The sequence below is a fragment of the Penaeus japonicus genome, unplaced genomic scaffold (assembly GCF_977035675.1).
Source record: "Penaeus japonicus unplaced genomic scaffold, GWHDUDI00000001_assembly GWHDUDI00000019, whole genome shotgun sequence".
In the NCBI taxonomy this organism is placed as follows: Eukaryota; Metazoa; Arthropoda; class Malacostraca; order Decapoda; family Penaeidae; genus Penaeus; species Penaeus japonicus.
In genome coordinates, this window is record NW_028234421.1 from 29,789,817 (window position 1) to 29,807,552 (window position 17,736).

Genomic DNA, 17,736 nt, shown 5'->3' on the forward strand with positions numbered 1-17,736 from the left:
TGTTATTCAGCCTATAAAATCTTGGAATGTTCAGAGGAAAACCAGAATTTTCTGTGTGGTTTAGAAAGGGATTTTTTTTTTTTCTGTGAGACGGGGGAATGTCAGGTATAGTGTCATATTCATAGGCTTTTTCTCATGCTGTGAATTTAGCTTTAAGATTGCTCTGCATGTTTGTGTTAGGTTTCTGTGTGAAGCATTCATTTAAGAGTACCAAATGTGTTTAGAAATTAGTGAGAGAAAATTGTTTTGAAGCAATGATCAATAAGATATATTTAAAGTATTATTGTACATTTTTGGTACAAAATGAATGCATGTTGTTACATGTGCTGAGCAAAAGCATTTGGTTGTAGCACATTCTGCAATTTATGAATGATGCTTGCACATCTTTGCTTTTTTCTAGTCATTGGCTATTTTATATTTCTATTTGTTTTTATTCAACAGTTGTACCTGTAGTCAATTTATTTTTAGCACCTTTTTTATTCTTTGTTATTTTTGCACAGCTATTGATTAAAATTCCAATACAGTTTTCATTCATTGTTGCTTTTTTCATTGTATTTCTAAGTACAGTTTTCATTCATGTTGCTTTTGTTATTGTATTTCTTGCTTACAGCTTATGAATTTCAGTCTTGAATTTTACTGCCAAAGACAACCCAATGAATTGAAGACTTAATTAATTTGAAATCATAATTATAACATTACCACCTGTTTGATAGAATGAAGGAAATGTATGTATATATATGTGTAAATACATAATATATATATATATATATATATATATATATATATATATATATATATATATATATATATATATATATATATAAATGTATATACATAAACATATTCATATATATATATATATATTTACATATATACACACATATATGTATATACATATATATACATATATATAGACATATATATATATATAATATATATATATATATATATATATATATATATATATATATATATATATATATATATATATATATATATATATATAATATATATATTATATATTATATATACATATATATATACATATACATATAACATATACATACATATATAAACATATACAAATACATATATACATATATATATATATGCATATACATATATATATATACATATAAATATATACATATATATATATACATATATATATACATATATATACACATATATATATGCATATATATAAATATACATATATATATATACATATATAAATAAATAAACAAATACATATATATATATATATATATATATATATATATATATATATATATATATATATATATATATATATATATATACATATATAATATATGTATGTATATATATACATATACATATATATATATATATATATATATATATATATATATATATAATATATATATATGTATATGTATATATATTTATATATATATGTATATATATGTATATGTATATACATACATATATATATATATATACATACATATATGTATATGTATATGTATATGTATATGTATATATATGTATGTATATGAATATGTGTATATAAATAGATATATATCTTTGGGTTGTCTCTTGTTTCATTTCAAAATCTACTTTACTGTTTTCTGAGCATTTTATTTGCTTGTATGAATGCTGCATTTTGTTGGGGTTTGTGTGTGTTTGTAGTGAGGCGAGTGTCACAGGACGCACGTAGTCCCTCACCCACGCAGAAGTTCATGGGCTTCAACGGGTCTGGCCCCATGTCGCCCATCCCCGGTGGTTATGCTAGCAGGCGCACATCACAGGAAGGATTCCACCTCGATGGTTAGTCAGAAGTGCCTGTGGTTATTGCATGTATTGTACTGGGGAAAATCTACAAGGTTTGTTTTTGGGAGAAATGCTTTGCAGGAGAAAATTTGGTATTTGAAGATGGTGGAATGGTTTGTAGACTAGAAGTTCAAGGTGATGATAATTCAGTGCATGGGAAGAAGAGGTTGAAAATCTGGTTATGGAATGTTTTTCTATATTTAGTATGAGTAATGCCTTTGTTTCTTGGTACATTTGCAGATATGAGTCCTATCCAGAAGGAACTGATGCAAGTTAACAGCCGTTATGACATGATTGGAATGAGATTAAATGACCGCCAGAATGATCTAGATGTAATGAAGGAAGAGTTGAAGAAACTGAGTGACAGCATTCGCTCTCTCAACACAGTCTTGGACAAGGCAGAACGCAGTATGCCAAGGGATGCTGTGCCCACCACAAAGGAAGAAGCAGATAAACATAATAGGCAGTGTAAAAATATTCAAGATGATCTGCTGGAGAAACAGCCTGCTCTTGATACCCTGAAGAGCCAGGTCATTGAGTTGATCAAGAAGAGACCTACTGCTCCTGGTGCTGACATTTTGCAAGATCAGTTTGACCTGGTGAATGATCGTTACAAGGAGCTCCAGGGTCGACTAAAGGATCGTCTCAGCTTCCTAGAACATACCAAAGACTTCCTTGATAGCCATGATGCTCTCAACAACTGGCTTAACTCTAAAGACAAGATGATGACGGTCTTGGGCCCCATTGCTTCTGATCCCCGCATGGTCCAGATGCAGGCTCAGCAGGTGCAAGTGCTCAGGGATGAATTCCAGGCCCAGGAGCCAAAACTTAATGACCTTAATGATGCTGGAGACAAGATCATCAGTGTCTGTGAGCCCAACTCATTGGCTGGGAAGAAGATCAATGACAAGTTGGATGCCATCAACAACAAGTGGACTGAACTTATTGGTCAGTTGGATGCTCGTGACTCTGCTTTGAATGCTGCATCTGATGCTAGCACAGATTTCTACAACAATTACAACAAGCTGCATGATACCTTGCTGAAGTTGGGTGAAGATTTTGATGAAGTTTCAGCAAGTGGTGCTGACTCAGCCCAGCAAATTCAGGCTGTGCAAGACCTAGAGAAAGGTTTGGAGAACGTACGTGCACCTCTTATTGATCTAGAGGGTTTGGGTGAACATTTGGTGTCTATTCTCTCTGATCCATCTTCCAAGTCTGATATCAAGACTAAGGTCACTCAGCTCAATAAACTTTTCAACAATCTGGAGAGGAAACTTGGTAACAGAAAGTCAGAGTTGGAGGCCTCCCTCAGAGATGAGGAAATGTTTGGTCAGTCATGCCAAGACATTCAAGAATGGTTGGCTGATCAAGTGGCTCATCTCAAAGACAAACTTCTGGTTTCTGCAGACCGAGATATTCTGTCTCACCAGGTGAGTGACTTTGAGCCAGTCTACAAGGATCTGATGGCCAAGGAGCATGAAGTCATCATGATGATTAATAAGGGCAAGGAAATTGTTGCCAAGTCATCAAGAAAGGATCTAAACAGACAGTTGTCATCAACTCTTGATGCCATCAAAAATGAGTGGGACAATGTACGCAAGACTGCAGTAGAACGTCGATCCAGACTTCAGAAGTGTATGGATACATGTAACAAGTTCCATAACATGCAAGAGAAATTCAACCCATGGCTAGACAAGGCTGAAGATAAGGCAAGAAACATGGAGCCCATTGCATTCACAAAGAAAGCCATTGATAAGCAGATCAAGGAGATCCAATCTTTCAAGAATGATGTTTCCCGTCACAGTGGAGAATATGAGAACAACAGAACAGCAGGAGAGAAGCTTGTTGGGTGCACTGACACTGATCATGACGGAGTTCATGATGCTCTTGGCATCATGAAGGAGCGCTGGGACAACCTCAATGCTATTGTCATTGCAAGATCACAGGACCTTGATGATGTTTCAGCAACATTGGCAGACTTCAATGAAAAGGCGAGAGACTTGGACCACACACTCCAGCGCTGTGGGGACAAGCTTGCCTCCCTTGATACTTTGGGTGGAGGTGGAAAAGATGCCAAGTCACTGGAGAGAATGAAGGCATTGCTTGATGAAACCAATGCTCTAGGCAAACAGGTTGACCATGTAAGACATAAGGGTGAAGATCTGTGTGCTGCTGCTGACTCTGCAGGCTCAGATGCTACCCATATTCAGGATGAAGTTGAAAGACTGTCAGACCGTTATGGTGATCTGAAGGGTAAGCTTGAAGATAGGTGCCATGATTTGGAGGAAGCATCCCAGGCTGTCAACCAATTTGGTGCACTTGTTAAGAATGTTGGTCAAGAACTTACAGGATTGGATGATGAAATTGACCGTATGGGCTCTGTTGGAAGAGATATCAAGACTGTTACAGGACAGATTGATCAGCTACAGAGCTTCTTGACTAAGGTTGACCAGAAGGCAGATGAAATTGAAGATGCAAAGGCAGCGCTAGAGGATCTTGTTGCTCAAGGATTCACAGGTAGTAATAACCGCACTGCTGAGGATCAAATTAAGCAGCTTGGTCGCCAGTTGAAGAAAATCCAAGATCGATGTGATGTTCGTGGCAAAGACCTTGACACAGTTTTGAACAAGTTAGAAAACTTCTACCAGAAGTATAATGTTGTTATGGAAGAAATTAATGAAACGGACAAGGAGGGTGAAGCATTCAAACCAGTTGGTGCAGATGTTGATACTATCATTGCTCAACAGGAGGAATTCAAGCGATTTAAGGGCAAGAAGATTGATGCTCTAGGAAAGCAAGTAACTGAATGCAATAAACTTGGTCAAGGTCTCATTCAGAGTGCTGCATCAGGTGTTAATACTCATGATCTGGAGGATGACATTGATGCCATGAATGATCTCTGGAACAAGCTTAAGGAGATGATTGGCAACCGAGAAAAGGCCCTGGACAAGGGCTTGATGCAATCTGGCAAGTTCCAGGATGCACTGGACAGCATGTTGCAGTGGCTCGGTAACTTTGAAGAGATGATGGAAAATCAAGCACCAATCTCAGGTGAGTACTCTGTTGTTAAGGCACAAGCTCAGGAGCAGAAGTTCTTGAGAAAGATGCTTCTCGACAGACAGAATGAGATGCAGGCACTCCTGTCTATGGGACGTAGCTTGGCTGCAGATCTAGAACCTTCAGAGAAGGCCAATGTAGAAGGACAACTGGATGATTTGCTCAACAGATTTGATGACGCCAATGCTCGATCACAGGAGCGCATGGAGGCTCTCGATGAAACACTGAAGGTTGCTAAGGAGTTCCAGAATAAGCTGAACCCCATCATAGAATGGCTTGACCGCACTGAAAAGAAACTCAAGGAAATGAGTACTGTGCCATCAGATGAAGAAAAGATCCAGAAACTTCTTGATGAGCATGATAACCTTCATGATGAGATCCTTGGCCAGAAGCCTGCCTTTGATGATCTTACTGATGTTGCCACAGCCCTTATGAACCTTATTGGTGATGATGAGGCCAATGCACTGGCTGACAGACTGCAGTCGACCACAGACCGCTATGGACAGCTTGTAGAAGACTCGGAGGCACTTGGCCGTCTTCTGCAAGAATCAAAGGTGGGTCTGCGCCATCTTGTTCTAACTTATGAGGACTTGCTATCATGGATGGATGAGATGGAAGCAAGGCTTTCCAAGTATCGCATCCTCTCTGTGTTTGTTGAGAAGCTTTTGGAGCAGATGGATGAACTTACAGATCTGGGAGAAGAGGTAGTATCTCATGAGAAACAAGTTTCAGAGGTAATGGAAGCTGGCTCTCAGCTCATGAAGCACATCTCCAGTGATGAAGCTCTTCAGCTAAAGGATAAACTAGATTCTATCCAAAGGCGCTACAATGATCTTAGTGCTAAGGCAACTGACCTTCACAAGTCCGCTAATGAGGCCTTGCCTCTGGTTCAACAATTCCACAGTGCCCATGAACGTCTTGGTTCATGGATGCTGTCTGTTGAAGGACAACTCCAGAGCATGGACTCCTCAGGCCAAGGATTATTGGAAGAAGAAATTGAGAGGTTGGCCCAAGAGATCCAGGAACATCGTCCATTGGTAGAAGCTGTCAACTTGGTTGGACCTCAGTTGTGTCAGATCTCTCCTGGCGAGGGCGCTTCAAACATCGAAACACTTGTCACAAGAGATAACAGGAGGTTTGAACAGATCTGTGAACAGATTCAGAGAAGGATGGAGAGGATTCATATGTCCAAGCAGAGATCACAGGAGGTCACACATGACATTGATGAGCTGCTTGACTGGTTCCGTGAGGTGGAAGGTCAAGTCAGAGAGGCAGAACCTCCAAGTGTGGATCCTGATGAGATTCGAATCCAACTGAAGGAGCACAAGGCTTTGAATGATGATGTTGCCAGTCAGAAGGGCCGAGTACGCGATGTCCTGTCCAATGCTAAGAAGGTCTTGAGGGAAGCACCACAACACGAAGACACAAGTGAACTGAGAGAGAAGATGGATGACCTCAAGGAGACCATGGAGTCTGTCTCTAAACTCTCATCAGATAGGCTTTCCACCTTAGAGCAAGCTCTGCCTCTGGCTGAGCACTTCTTTGAAACTCATCATGAGTTGGATGACTGGCTGTCAGGTATGGAAAATGAAGCAATGGTGATGGACACTCCAGCATTACGTGCAGAACAGATTATTCGTCAAATGGAAAGGAATAAGAATTTCTTACAGTCCATTGCTGACCACAAGCCATTGCTTGACAAACTGAATAAGACTGGTGGTGCTCTTCTGAAACTTGTGAATGAAGAAGATGGCAACAAGATTCAAGATCTCCTTGAAAGTGATAATGACCGTTACAATGCTCTGAAGAATGCTCTTCGTGAGCGTGGACAAGCTCTTGAGGATGCTCTACAAGAAACCAGTCAGTTCTCAGACAAGTTGGATGGCATGCTGTCTGCTTTGGCTGAAACTGCAGATCAGGTGAAGAATGCTGAACCTATCTCTGCTCATCCTGAGAAGATCCATGAGCAAGTGCAAGAGAACAACAGCATCATTGATGACCTCGACAGGAAGGAGACAGCATTTACTGCTGTTAAAGCAGCTGCAGAAGATGTTATCAACAAGGCTTCACGCAATGACCCTGCTGTCAAGGATATTAAGAACAAGTTGGATCGTCTGAACAAGTTGTGGGACCATGTGCAAATGGCAACTACACAGCGTGGCCAGTCTCTTGAAGATGCACTGGCAATGGCTGAGAAGTTCTGGGAAGAACTGCAAGGTGTCATGGCTGCCCTTAAGGACCTGCAAGACACACTGAAGGCCCAAGAGCCAGTTGCAGTTGAACCACAGGCAATCAAACAACAGAGAGATGAACTCTCCCAGATCAAGAACAAGATCGATCAAACAAAGCCGGAGGTAGAACAAGTTCGCCAGACTGGACGAGATTTGATGAACCTCTGCGGAGAGGCAGACAAGCCTGAAGTTAAGAAGAACATTGAAGATCTGGATTATGCTTGGGATAATGTCACAGCCTTGTATGCCAGGCGAGAGGAGAACCTGATTGATGCCATGGAGAAGGCTATGGAATTCCATGACACACTTAGGGTAAGGCTGAATCCAGGTTGTTTTTGAAAATGTTAAAAGGTGAATATTTTTGTTATACATATGTGTTGCTAAAGCATCTTGGTTTAAATATTTAAAAATTTTGTTACTACAGAACATGCTTGAGTTCTTGGAGAAGGCAGAAGACAAATTCTCTGGAATGGGTGCTATTGCTGGCGACATTGAAGCCATCAAGGGCCAGATTAACCAACTGCAGAAGTTCAAGGATGAAGTTGATCCACACATGGTCAAGGTTGAGGCCCTTAACAGGTATGATATAAATTTGGCTGTGTTAGTAGTATTGCCTCTGTGAATAAGGCTGAATTTGACAATTCATAACCGATAATTTTAAGAAACTGAATTATTTTAGAGTATCGTAGATGTGCTATTTGATGGGATAACATATATTGTCCTGTTATGGATTAGCAAACTTTACTACATAAGTTTAAACGATGCTTTGACATATTTATCATGAGAGAATATTTTCAGCCCACTATTTCTGTACAATTATCCTTATCGAGCCGTTTGTCTTTTTCACATCCATTCATGGTTTATGTATCACCAGGAGTCTAAGAAGGCAAGTTAGGGTTATTTTGATGTGTTGCTTTCAACTAGCAGGCATATGAAGCTTAGTAGAGCCAGTGATTGTTACATCCTTGGTTTGATAAAATCACATTTGCTGATTTGCTTATGCCTGATTATGTTGTCATTTTTTACACCATACTTCCTCCACATGACTGTGTTAACAATGAAGAGATGCACTGACGTCTAGCACCTGAGTTTTTGGTCTGATTCTAGTATAGTTGTAGCTACAAGGACCAAATTAATTTTAAATGCTCACAGCTTACATTTAATTTATTTTTTATATTTTTTATGCATGTAAAATCCAATAAAGAAGAGAAGAGACCAATATATTTGCTGTTTTATGCTAGTATATGTTGCATGAATGAGTTCATTACTATTAAGGATAAAAATACCTTAGATAAATAATAGCCTTAGGTTATGTGATGCATTTTAGAACAGATACATCAGAGTGCAAGTTTCAAGTAGAAAATGATATGTGAATGAGTAAAATCAGTTAAAACATTTTTTTAGTAAAGATTAGAATGAAGATGTCTGAATCCGTATTTTGAGGTTGGCAATACATTTCCATTATATATATCTGAAGCACATTGAGTATCAGGTTGTTTATGTGTTTATTAATCTTAGTTTAATATTTAACAGGCAAGCTCAAGAACTCAAGGAGCGCACCACTCCTGACCAGGCTGCTGCCATTATGGAGCCTTTGGGAGAAGTTAACCGACGATGGGATGAACTCCTCAAGGGTATTGTAGAAAGACAGCGCGACTTGGAATATGCTTTGCTCAAGCTTGGCCAGTTCCAGCATGCCCTCAAGGAACTACTTGTATGGATAGAGAGAACCACCAAGAACCTGGATGACTTGAAACCTGTGTTTGGAGATCCACAGGTCATTGAAGTAGAGCTTGCCAAGTTGAAGGTGACCATTAATGACATCCAAGCTCATCAGTCTAGTGTGGACACACTTAATGATGCAGGACGGCAGCTAATTGAGGCTGATAAGGGTTCTGAGGATGCTTCCAACACCCAGAAGAAATTGACAGAACTGAACAAGAAGTGGAGTGAGCTGCAGGACAAAGCTAGCAGCAAACAGAATGATTTGGAGACTGCATTGCGAGAAGCTCAGATCTTCAGTGCAGAAATCCAAGATCTCTTGCTCTGGCTTGGAGACATTGATGCTGCATTGTCAACATCTAAACCAGTTGGTGGATTACCAGAAACTGCTAAGGAGCAATTGCTTCGCTTCATGGAGATTTATGATGACCTAGAGGAAAATCGTTCCAAGGTTGAAAGTACTCTCCAGCAAGGCCAGGAGTATTTGAAACGTTCTCGTGAAGGATCTGCATCTAATCTCAATCATAGTTTAAGAACCCTCAAACAACGTTGGGAGAGTGTCATGAACCGTGCAAATGACAAGAAGATCAAACTGGAAATTGCTCTCAAAGAGGCTACTGAGTTCCATGATGCCTTGCAACAGTTTGTTGACTGGCTGACAGAGGCTGAAAACTTCTTGAATGGCCAACAGCCAGTTTCTCGTGTTCTGGATATTATCCTCCAACAAATTGAGGAGCACAACAGTTTCAAGAAGGACGTTACTGCTCATCGTGAGGTAATGCTTAATCTGGATAAGAAGGGAACTCATCTTAAGTACTTCAGCCAAAAGCAGGATGTGATTTTGATTAAGAACTTGCTTGTGTCAGTCCAGCATCGTTGGGAAAAGGTAGTGTCAAAGGCCGCTGAAAGAACCCGTTCACTTGACCTAGGGTTCAAGGAGGCCAAGGACTTCCATGACAACTGGAATGAACTCATATCCTGGCTCACTGATGCTGAGAACACTTTGGATGACCTTGCATCCAATGTGGGCAATGACCCAGAGAAGATCAAGGCTCAGATTGCTAAGCATAAGGAGTTCCAGAAGGCCCTTGGTGCTAAGCAGCCATCTTATGATGGTACAATGAAGCAGGGTCGAAGCCTACAGAACAAGGCACCAAAGACTGATGAGGAGACACTGAAACAAATGATGGCAGACCTCAAGAACAAATGGAATAGTGTCTGCCAGAAGAGTGTAGATCGCCAGAGGAAACTGGAGGAAGCTCTCTTGTTTACTGGCCAGTTCAAGGATGCCATCCAAGCCTTGCTGGACTGGCTCAAGAAGGTGGAAGTTGGTCTTGTGGAGGATGGACCAGTTCATGGAGACTTGGACACTGTTATGGCTCTTGTAGAACAACACAAGGCTTTCTGTGCTGAAATGAAAAACAGGTCAGCTCAGGTTGAGAGTGTACGCCGCACCGCTGATGATCTCCTTGTCAAGGCTAGTGCAGAAGATGCTGCGACAATTAGAACACAGATTGTTGAGTTAGTAAGCTCATGGGAGAAGGTTGAAAAAGCCACTGAAATTCGCACGCTGCGTTTGGAAGAAGCTTTACAGGCTGCAGAAAGATTACACAAGGTTTGTTTTTGTAATGTTTTTCAAAGACAAATTTTGTCTGAGAATACACTTTGTTCATTTGTGAGAGTACACTCTCTTCATTTGACATATCTAATATGTATATATTCAATTGTTTCAGGTTGTGCACATGCTCCTGGACTGGCTATCTGATGCTGAGATGAAGCTTCGGTATGCTGGACCCTTACCAGATCAAGAAGAAGAAACAAGACAACAGATTGCTGAGCATGAATCCTTCATGGCAGAACTGGCACAAAAGGAGAAGGAGAAGGATGACACTATTGCACTTGCTGAAGATATCCTTGCCAAGGCACATCCTGATGGTGTAGCTACCATCAAGCACTGGATTACAATTATTCAGTCAAGATGGGAAGAAGTCATGGCTTGGGCTAGGCAGAGGGAGACCAGATTGTCTGATCATCTTCGAAGCCTTAGTGATCTTGCTGGACTTCTTGATGAATTGATGCGTTGGTTGATCCAGGTAAGGAAACTTTTTGGGTACTGATGGAGATTTAAAACTACTTCATATACCCTGTAGTATTTAATGTTACTGAATTAGTATTGAGATTCAAATCTCCCATTATTTCTTTAGGCTGAAAACAACCTGACAACCTTGGAAGCTGAACCACTGCCAGATGACATCCCAGCTATTGAAGGCCTGATTACTGACCATAAGGAATTCATGGACGAGATGCAGAAGAAGGAACCTGATGTTCTAAGTATATGCAAGCCAACCAAGCCAAGACCTTCACTCTCCAACCAGGGCAAGAAGCGCTCTAGAGCATCTCTTGGGTAAGGATTATTAGAAGTGTTTTGCTTCAGGAGGAATGAAGTTTATCTGTTCTGGGCTTTTCTTCACTGTTTTTCCCCAACTATAAAGAATTCTTTGTGAATGTTACTTTAGATGAATTGCAAATCTTTCTTCTAGCACCAACCAGTTTTATGTGGGTGTCTTTTTTACTATTAGTTGGAAATATATACATTTGAAGATGAACATTGTTCTTGCATGTGAATGTTTATCATTGTCAAATCTAGTTTTTCATAGATTAGCATTTTTTCTTGACACTGTGTCCAGTTATGCTCTTGTATTTTCTTTGGTTTATAGTAGCTTAAGAATGTCTTATGATTCGTCTTTTTTTATGCTTTTTGCATGTTTGTTAATTTTTTATATGAAAATAGATTTTTTTTATACAAATTGATGAATTGATTTGATCCTGAAGTCATAAAAAGTAGATATGGAATCTGTAGGGATAATTTGTCTCCCAATATTCCATATCCTACTGTGATTTGCACTCCCTGACCCTACTCCTCCCCCCCTCCAAGAAAAGCCAAATCAATTTGTATTGAATTTCTAATTTTTATTTAAAAAGTTAACACAGTGTAGATGTCTAGTTCACGAAGAGAGTTCTTGTCAGTGTTGCTTCACTACCTGCACTGTGCATGTGTTGACATGACTTGTATTACAGTCGTGAGAGTGTGAGCCCAGGAAGGGAATCCTCGCCAGAATATGATTATCCATCACGACGCTCCAGGTGAGTTTTGAAGAATGAAAAGGGTTTTTGTCTTATGAGTACAAGTGTAACTCATTTTACGGCAAAGTAGCGATTAGCATGATGTTCCAAGACTTATTTGGTTACTCTGAATAGAAGTAAAATGAATTACTCTTGGCTCTCTTGATAATGATTGTGGAGGAGTACTATTGTAATCGAACATTTGTATGATCTGTACTTTGGTTAGGATGGCGTTCATTTCTGTGCAATAAGTATTTGTCTGCAGTAGAGTTTGGCTCGATTTATTTTCTCCATTTTTATTTTTATTTTTATTTTGTAGCCGTATCAGCCCCGATCGCGAATCTTCACCAGGACCCAAATCGCGAAAGTCCAGGTAAAGGCAATATTTCAATGCTGCGCTAATGCCTAATGAATTTGATTAGTTATCTCCCAATTAACACCGATAATCGATACCTTTATAACAGAAGTCCAAAGCTTAATAACCAAGAGTTTGATATTTTTGTTTCTTGCAGGTCATAAAGTGATCGAGTTTTTCATATAACCTTTTTGTTGTTATTGTTGTTGTCATTATCAGAATCATTGTTTGTCTTTTTCTGCACACTATGGCTACCTTGATAATGGAAAACGAATAAAGCTATCTGGTCTTTCCTGTTGTCAATTAGAATCAATACAATAGCAGTTCCTGTGGTCAGTGAAGAAGGGTCATATTGGAAAAGACAAATGATTATTACACTTACACTAACATTGATTGTATATGAAAATAGTAATTTGCAAAAGCCAATATTGCTAAACCTTTGCTTCATCTGTTGTAATAAGTTAATTTATTTGATATTTGTCATTGTATACATGTATTGTAGTTCATTGATAATTAACAACTTGTTGAGTTATGTTGTATAGTCATTTTAACACGAGTGCATGATATGACTAGAAGGTAATATGTCGTGATTTTTTTTCGTCCCTTGTTTTAACTAAGTGATTTGCTTTCATTAGCCGCGCATCACCAGTTCGTGAGATCACACCCACTCGGGAATACCCTCGACCCTGGATGTTTGGAGCAAGGTATACTACAGTTATCGAGATTGATGCTTGGTCGTTTGAGGCTGATATTTATGATTTTTATTTTTATATATTTGTATCGCTGCATACATTTTGATACGTTTTACATGTACACATTTTAACGCAATCAAGCTACTAGGGATAGGGTTTTACCTTAATCGTCCTGTAACATGAGGATATATGGATAATATTAAATAATCCAACACTACTATTGTGATGCCTTAATACAAACGTTACCATTAGAACAACACCACCCCGAGAGTTATCACCCGGAGCTGACCGAGAAAGAGAATGGCCTCTTTCACACTTGCGCTTTGCCACGTCCACACCAACGCCTGCTGGTGCTGCTACTGGTACAGCAGGAGGAAGGAAGAGCAGGTTAGCAGCGCTGCGACAGCTGCCAAACCTTAGATATTTCTCTGATAACATTCGCTACTTCACTGGCTAAATAATTTATCGGCTAATACCTCACTTATGACCAATGGAGGGTTCAGTAACTTTTGAAACTTCGGTAACCAATTTTTTTTTCTTCATTAAAAAGTTCTTCTTGGTTGATTATGTGAGTTTGCCCACTAACCGTCTTCAGTTACTTTTATTTTTGCTTTTTAGAAAGAATCGTAGTCCCTTTTCACACCTTTCACCTAAAAGCACTCAAAGTACGTGAAGTAATATATTGACTCATAGTTCGTGACTAAATTTTTTTCTTTTTTAGTTATAATTAAATTCTTATTGGAGACAAGAAATCTTTGCAGTCCTTTCCTTTTTTAACATAGCTCCATTTAGTTTGTTTTTTATTATTCTTTAATTCTTTCTTCTAGTAACAATAACCACTTGCCCTACAACACTATAAACACAATTAGACATATCTTAGGTAATTTGATGCTCCACCACCAAGTGTTCTGTTGTCCTCTGATATAATACACCTTTTTCTCTTTCAGCTCTCTGCCTGACAGGCGTTTTCTGACTAACCGGCAGCAATATTTTTGTTCTTGTTTGTACATTATTGTTTTTTATGTGACACAGTCTAGCTTGTTGCCTATGAAGCCTCTGTAATGGTATGATGAGAATGGCAACCCATTTTAACTTTTTTTTTTATTTTAATATGATTTTTTGCACATTGTATATTTTAGCATGTAAATATGTTTTTATTGTGGTCGATGTGCTGAGAGTAGCAAGCACGTCTGGCATCATTTTCCAAGAATCCAAAAATTTAAAAGGGATTTTTCTCTTCTGAAATACTGTTTATTAATCATGAATATTTTCCCCACAGCAAAGCCAGTGTGCGAGATGAACCTCAGATCAAGAATCCTCATGCTAGAGCCTTGTGGGAGAAGTGGCAGCATGTCGGCTTCATGGCATGGGAGCGCATGCGACGTCTCTATGACAAACTCAACTATCTGCAGGAGCTCGAGAAACTTAAGAACTTCTCCTGGGAAGAATGGAGGAAGAGGGTATGTTTAAAGGATTTTATAAGAAAATTTTGAAAATTTAGATATACATACTATAGAAATATTGTACACTATATGTTATGGAAATCTTTATTCTTGTATATATATTTTTCTACTGATTATTATTATTATATTTTTTGTCTACCTCAGTTTATAGTTCATGAACCACAAGAAGTCTCTTCTGATCATTAATATTATCATTATCATTATTATTATACTTTTTTGTCTCTCACAGTTTATGAAGTTCATGAACCACAAGAAATCTCGAGTGACTGATCTGTTCCGCAAGATGGACTCTGATAACGATGGAGCCGTGCCAAGGGATGACTTCATTGATGGAATCCTTAAGACCAGTTAGTTTTCTTTCTAATCTCCCTTTTATTTACTAATATTGCAATATTCTTGATGAGAGAAAGTGTAAGTTAGAGAAAATGTTTCTGACTGAGAGTCATGACTGTTTGTTCAACATCTATTTACTTGTTGCAGAGTTCCCTACAAGCCGTTTGGAGATGGGAACTGTTGCAGATATATTTGACCGCAACCAAGATGGCTACATTGACTACCAAGAGTTCATTGCTGCGTTGCGACCTGATTGGGAGCGCAAGGGACCTTTGACTGATGCTGAAAGGATTGATGACGAAGTGCAGAAACAGGTTTCCAAATGCACCTGCCGACAGAAGTTCCGTGTGCACCAAGTGGGAGAGGGCAAATATAGGGTAAGTTAACTTAATTCCTTTTATTCATTAATCTTGAGATTCATTTCATTTATTAATTTATCTCGAGATTCATTCATTCATAACAATTGTTTCATGACTATGAATTTATTTTATTCTATAAATTGTTCTGATGATTGGATAAACATTGATACTAATGGAAGTATTTGCACTAGTTTGGAGACAGTCAAAAGCTTCGCTTGGTTCGTATCCTACGATCAACTGTCATGGTTCGTGTCGGTGGTGGATGGGTGGCACTTGATGAATTCCTCGTGAAGAATGACCCATGCAGAGGTATGTATGAGAGTTTGATCGTATGCTTAATAGAAGTGTTATTACCCATAGCATATATTATGAGCTAAAGAAAAAAAAAATATATTACTTTCGAAAACTAGAGGCTAAGATACACTGTAGATGTATTGTGCTGAGATATGATTAAAGGGCATTGATGTATTTTAAAAGAGTAAATAAAATCAAAATTTTTCTTCTACTTCATTTTAAGATCTTTCTTTTGATAGAAACTTTACGAAAAAAAGGAAAAAAAATGTCTGTTACTAAAAGTGTATTGACTTGTTATGATCTGGCAAAGGGTTATTGATTATTAGTAGAATATGGATTGATCTTTCCTATTCCTTTGCACGTAAAATGATCTTAGTCATTTGCATCTTTGTTTATGAAGTCTAATTGAACTTTCTCTCAGTCTGTCTCTTTCTCAATTGATCATAGATATTTATATGGTAAATAATTACTATTCTTGTCAGTCTCATGAATGTTTATCTTAGTTTCACATCTTCAATCAATTAAATTGTAGACAAGCCATTCAGAGTGCAGTGTTTTGCGTGTTGTTAATCCTTACGGCAAGTGGGTGTTGGGGTGTTTTACTAGCTGCCATATTTGGATGCAAGGTGGTAAATCCCTTAAATAAATAAGCTAAAGACAAATATATTGTCATTATGTGCAATATATGTACCAGTTCTTGAACTTCATATGCTCCATTACCAGTTCAGTCACAAAAGAGTTTTAACAAAGTGAATGATGAAATATACTTACACTGATGTAAGCCAGCAAATCACATAATCTGCCTGTAGCCTCTGCCAGCTAAGCTTGTTTGTAGCTTACCACGCTCAGAAGCCTGCGTAGACATAGGAGAAAGTAAATTTAGATAGCTAACACAAATTTTAATAGCAATGTTTGTTATGAGATTAATGATATATTTTCTTATTAGACCTATATATGCTAATACAGAATTGGGTGGCATTTATCTCATAACAATTACCTATGAGCATGTGTCAATATGATGCTGACATGTTTATACATATACATGGTCTGTGTAATATATATTAAGAATTAGCAAAATCCATGATTGCAGCTGTTCATACTAATAAATGGAATGTGAATAACAAACATATTAACCCAATATGCAAGTTCAAAGTGACAAAAGTTATGGAAGAAAGCATATAATTACAAGTAACTGCAAGAGTTTTTGCATCAGAGCCATTAACCAATTAACTCTTTGTTTCTCTTTCTCTCTTTCCCGATTCCTCCAAACCTTTCATCCCTGTTACCAAATAACCCTTAAACCTCCCTTTCCTTTACATCCCCAACCCGTTGTGCATGCTCCTTTGCTGGGGACCTCACCAATGGTATTGCCCGTGTGCACTGGATATATCACATTCATTATCGGAAATCATCGTCAAAATGCAAATGCATACAAAAAATGTATTACCCTGTGACATCGACGCTTGCTCTCCATCGCTGTACCCGATCTTCCTCCATCTTGCTTTGCATTGTTTCACGGTCTGCTTGGACACTTTAGTATGTCCGTCTATACCTGAGTTAGAGCAGGTTGGAGATTTGGAACTACATGAGCATGGGTGCCCTATGAGAGGAAAGACTTCACCAGCCGGGTCCTGCCGTAGCTCCTGTAAGATATATCATTTCAAAGTTATTGCCTGGTTGAATAAATATGGGCTACTTTTTGTAGGGATGGCAGGCAGTAATTATTGTTTATATTAGAGTGGTTTGCAGCTTAAACCTCCATTGATTTTAAGGGTAATTTGGCTTTGTCGAAATATATGTACTTAAGATATATTTGAAAGATTTTAGAAGCTAACAAATTTAAGTACATTAGTTTAAAGATAGTTATATTTAAAGATAAAAAAAAAATATACAAGTAGATTGGTTGAAGGTAAATCTAAATATAATGTTCAGATTATTGATGGTTTTGTAACATTAACATAGAGTATTATTGCTTTTGAAATTTAGACAACCAGAAAATGAAAAAAAAATCATTGTAAACATTTAACAAAGTAGTGTATATTTTTAGCTGTGTATCATGTAATCCCTTTTTACAACCACTGATAGTGTTGAAATATAATTTTTCATTGAAATTATTTGGGGATAACATAATATGAAGTGCTTAAAACCTTGGAGTTTGAAATTTAGCATTTTACATGGATGTTCACAGTTGTGCATTGTCTTTGAAGATGATTCTGTATACTGATCATAAATATGTGCTTTTATTTTAATTACAGCAAGTGTGTGTTTTTATTTTAAAGATTAATTATTTTT

General features: G+C 38.1%; 1 protein-coding gene across 50 annotated transcripts in view; it reads left to right on the forward strand.

The window, feature by feature from the left end:
- The window catches only part of shot (dystonin-like protein short stop), a 422,952-nt gene that overhangs the window by 392,664 nt on the left and 12,552 nt on the right, over positions 1 to 17,736 (forward strand). For 31 of the 50 annotated variants that reach the window (XM_086547666.1, XM_086547670.1, XM_086547661.1 and 28 more), the window contains 16 exons: positions 1,675 to 1,812; positions 2,056 to 7,415; positions 7,528 to 7,682; positions 7,978 to 7,989; positions 8,637 to 10,440; positions 10,559 to 10,918; positions 11,030 to 11,229; positions 11,904 to 11,969; positions 12,268 to 12,321; positions 12,939 to 13,007; positions 13,248 to 13,382; positions 14,275 to 14,455; positions 14,688 to 14,805; positions 14,939 to 15,168; positions 15,342 to 15,459; positions 16,982 to 17,089. In XM_086547666.1, the coding sequence (XP_086403792.1) occupies positions 1,675 to 1,812; positions 2,056 to 7,415; positions 7,528 to 7,682; positions 7,978 to 7,989; positions 8,637 to 10,440; positions 10,559 to 10,918; positions 11,030 to 11,229; positions 11,904 to 11,969; positions 12,268 to 12,321; positions 12,939 to 13,007; positions 13,248 to 13,382; positions 14,275 to 14,455; positions 14,688 to 14,805; positions 14,939 to 15,168; positions 15,342 to 15,459; positions 16,982 to 17,089 (9,108 nt within the window). The remainder of the gene's footprint in view (positions 1 to 1,674; positions 1,813 to 2,055; positions 7,416 to 7,527; positions 7,683 to 7,977; positions 7,990 to 8,636; positions 10,441 to 10,558; positions 10,919 to 11,029; positions 11,230 to 11,903; positions 11,970 to 12,267; positions 12,322 to 12,938; positions 13,008 to 13,247; positions 13,383 to 14,274; positions 14,456 to 14,687; positions 14,806 to 14,938; positions 15,169 to 15,341; positions 15,460 to 16,981; positions 17,090 to 17,736) is intronic. The other 19 variants (XM_086547634.1, XM_086547644.1, XM_086547656.1 and 16 more) reach the window with 12 other exon arrangements.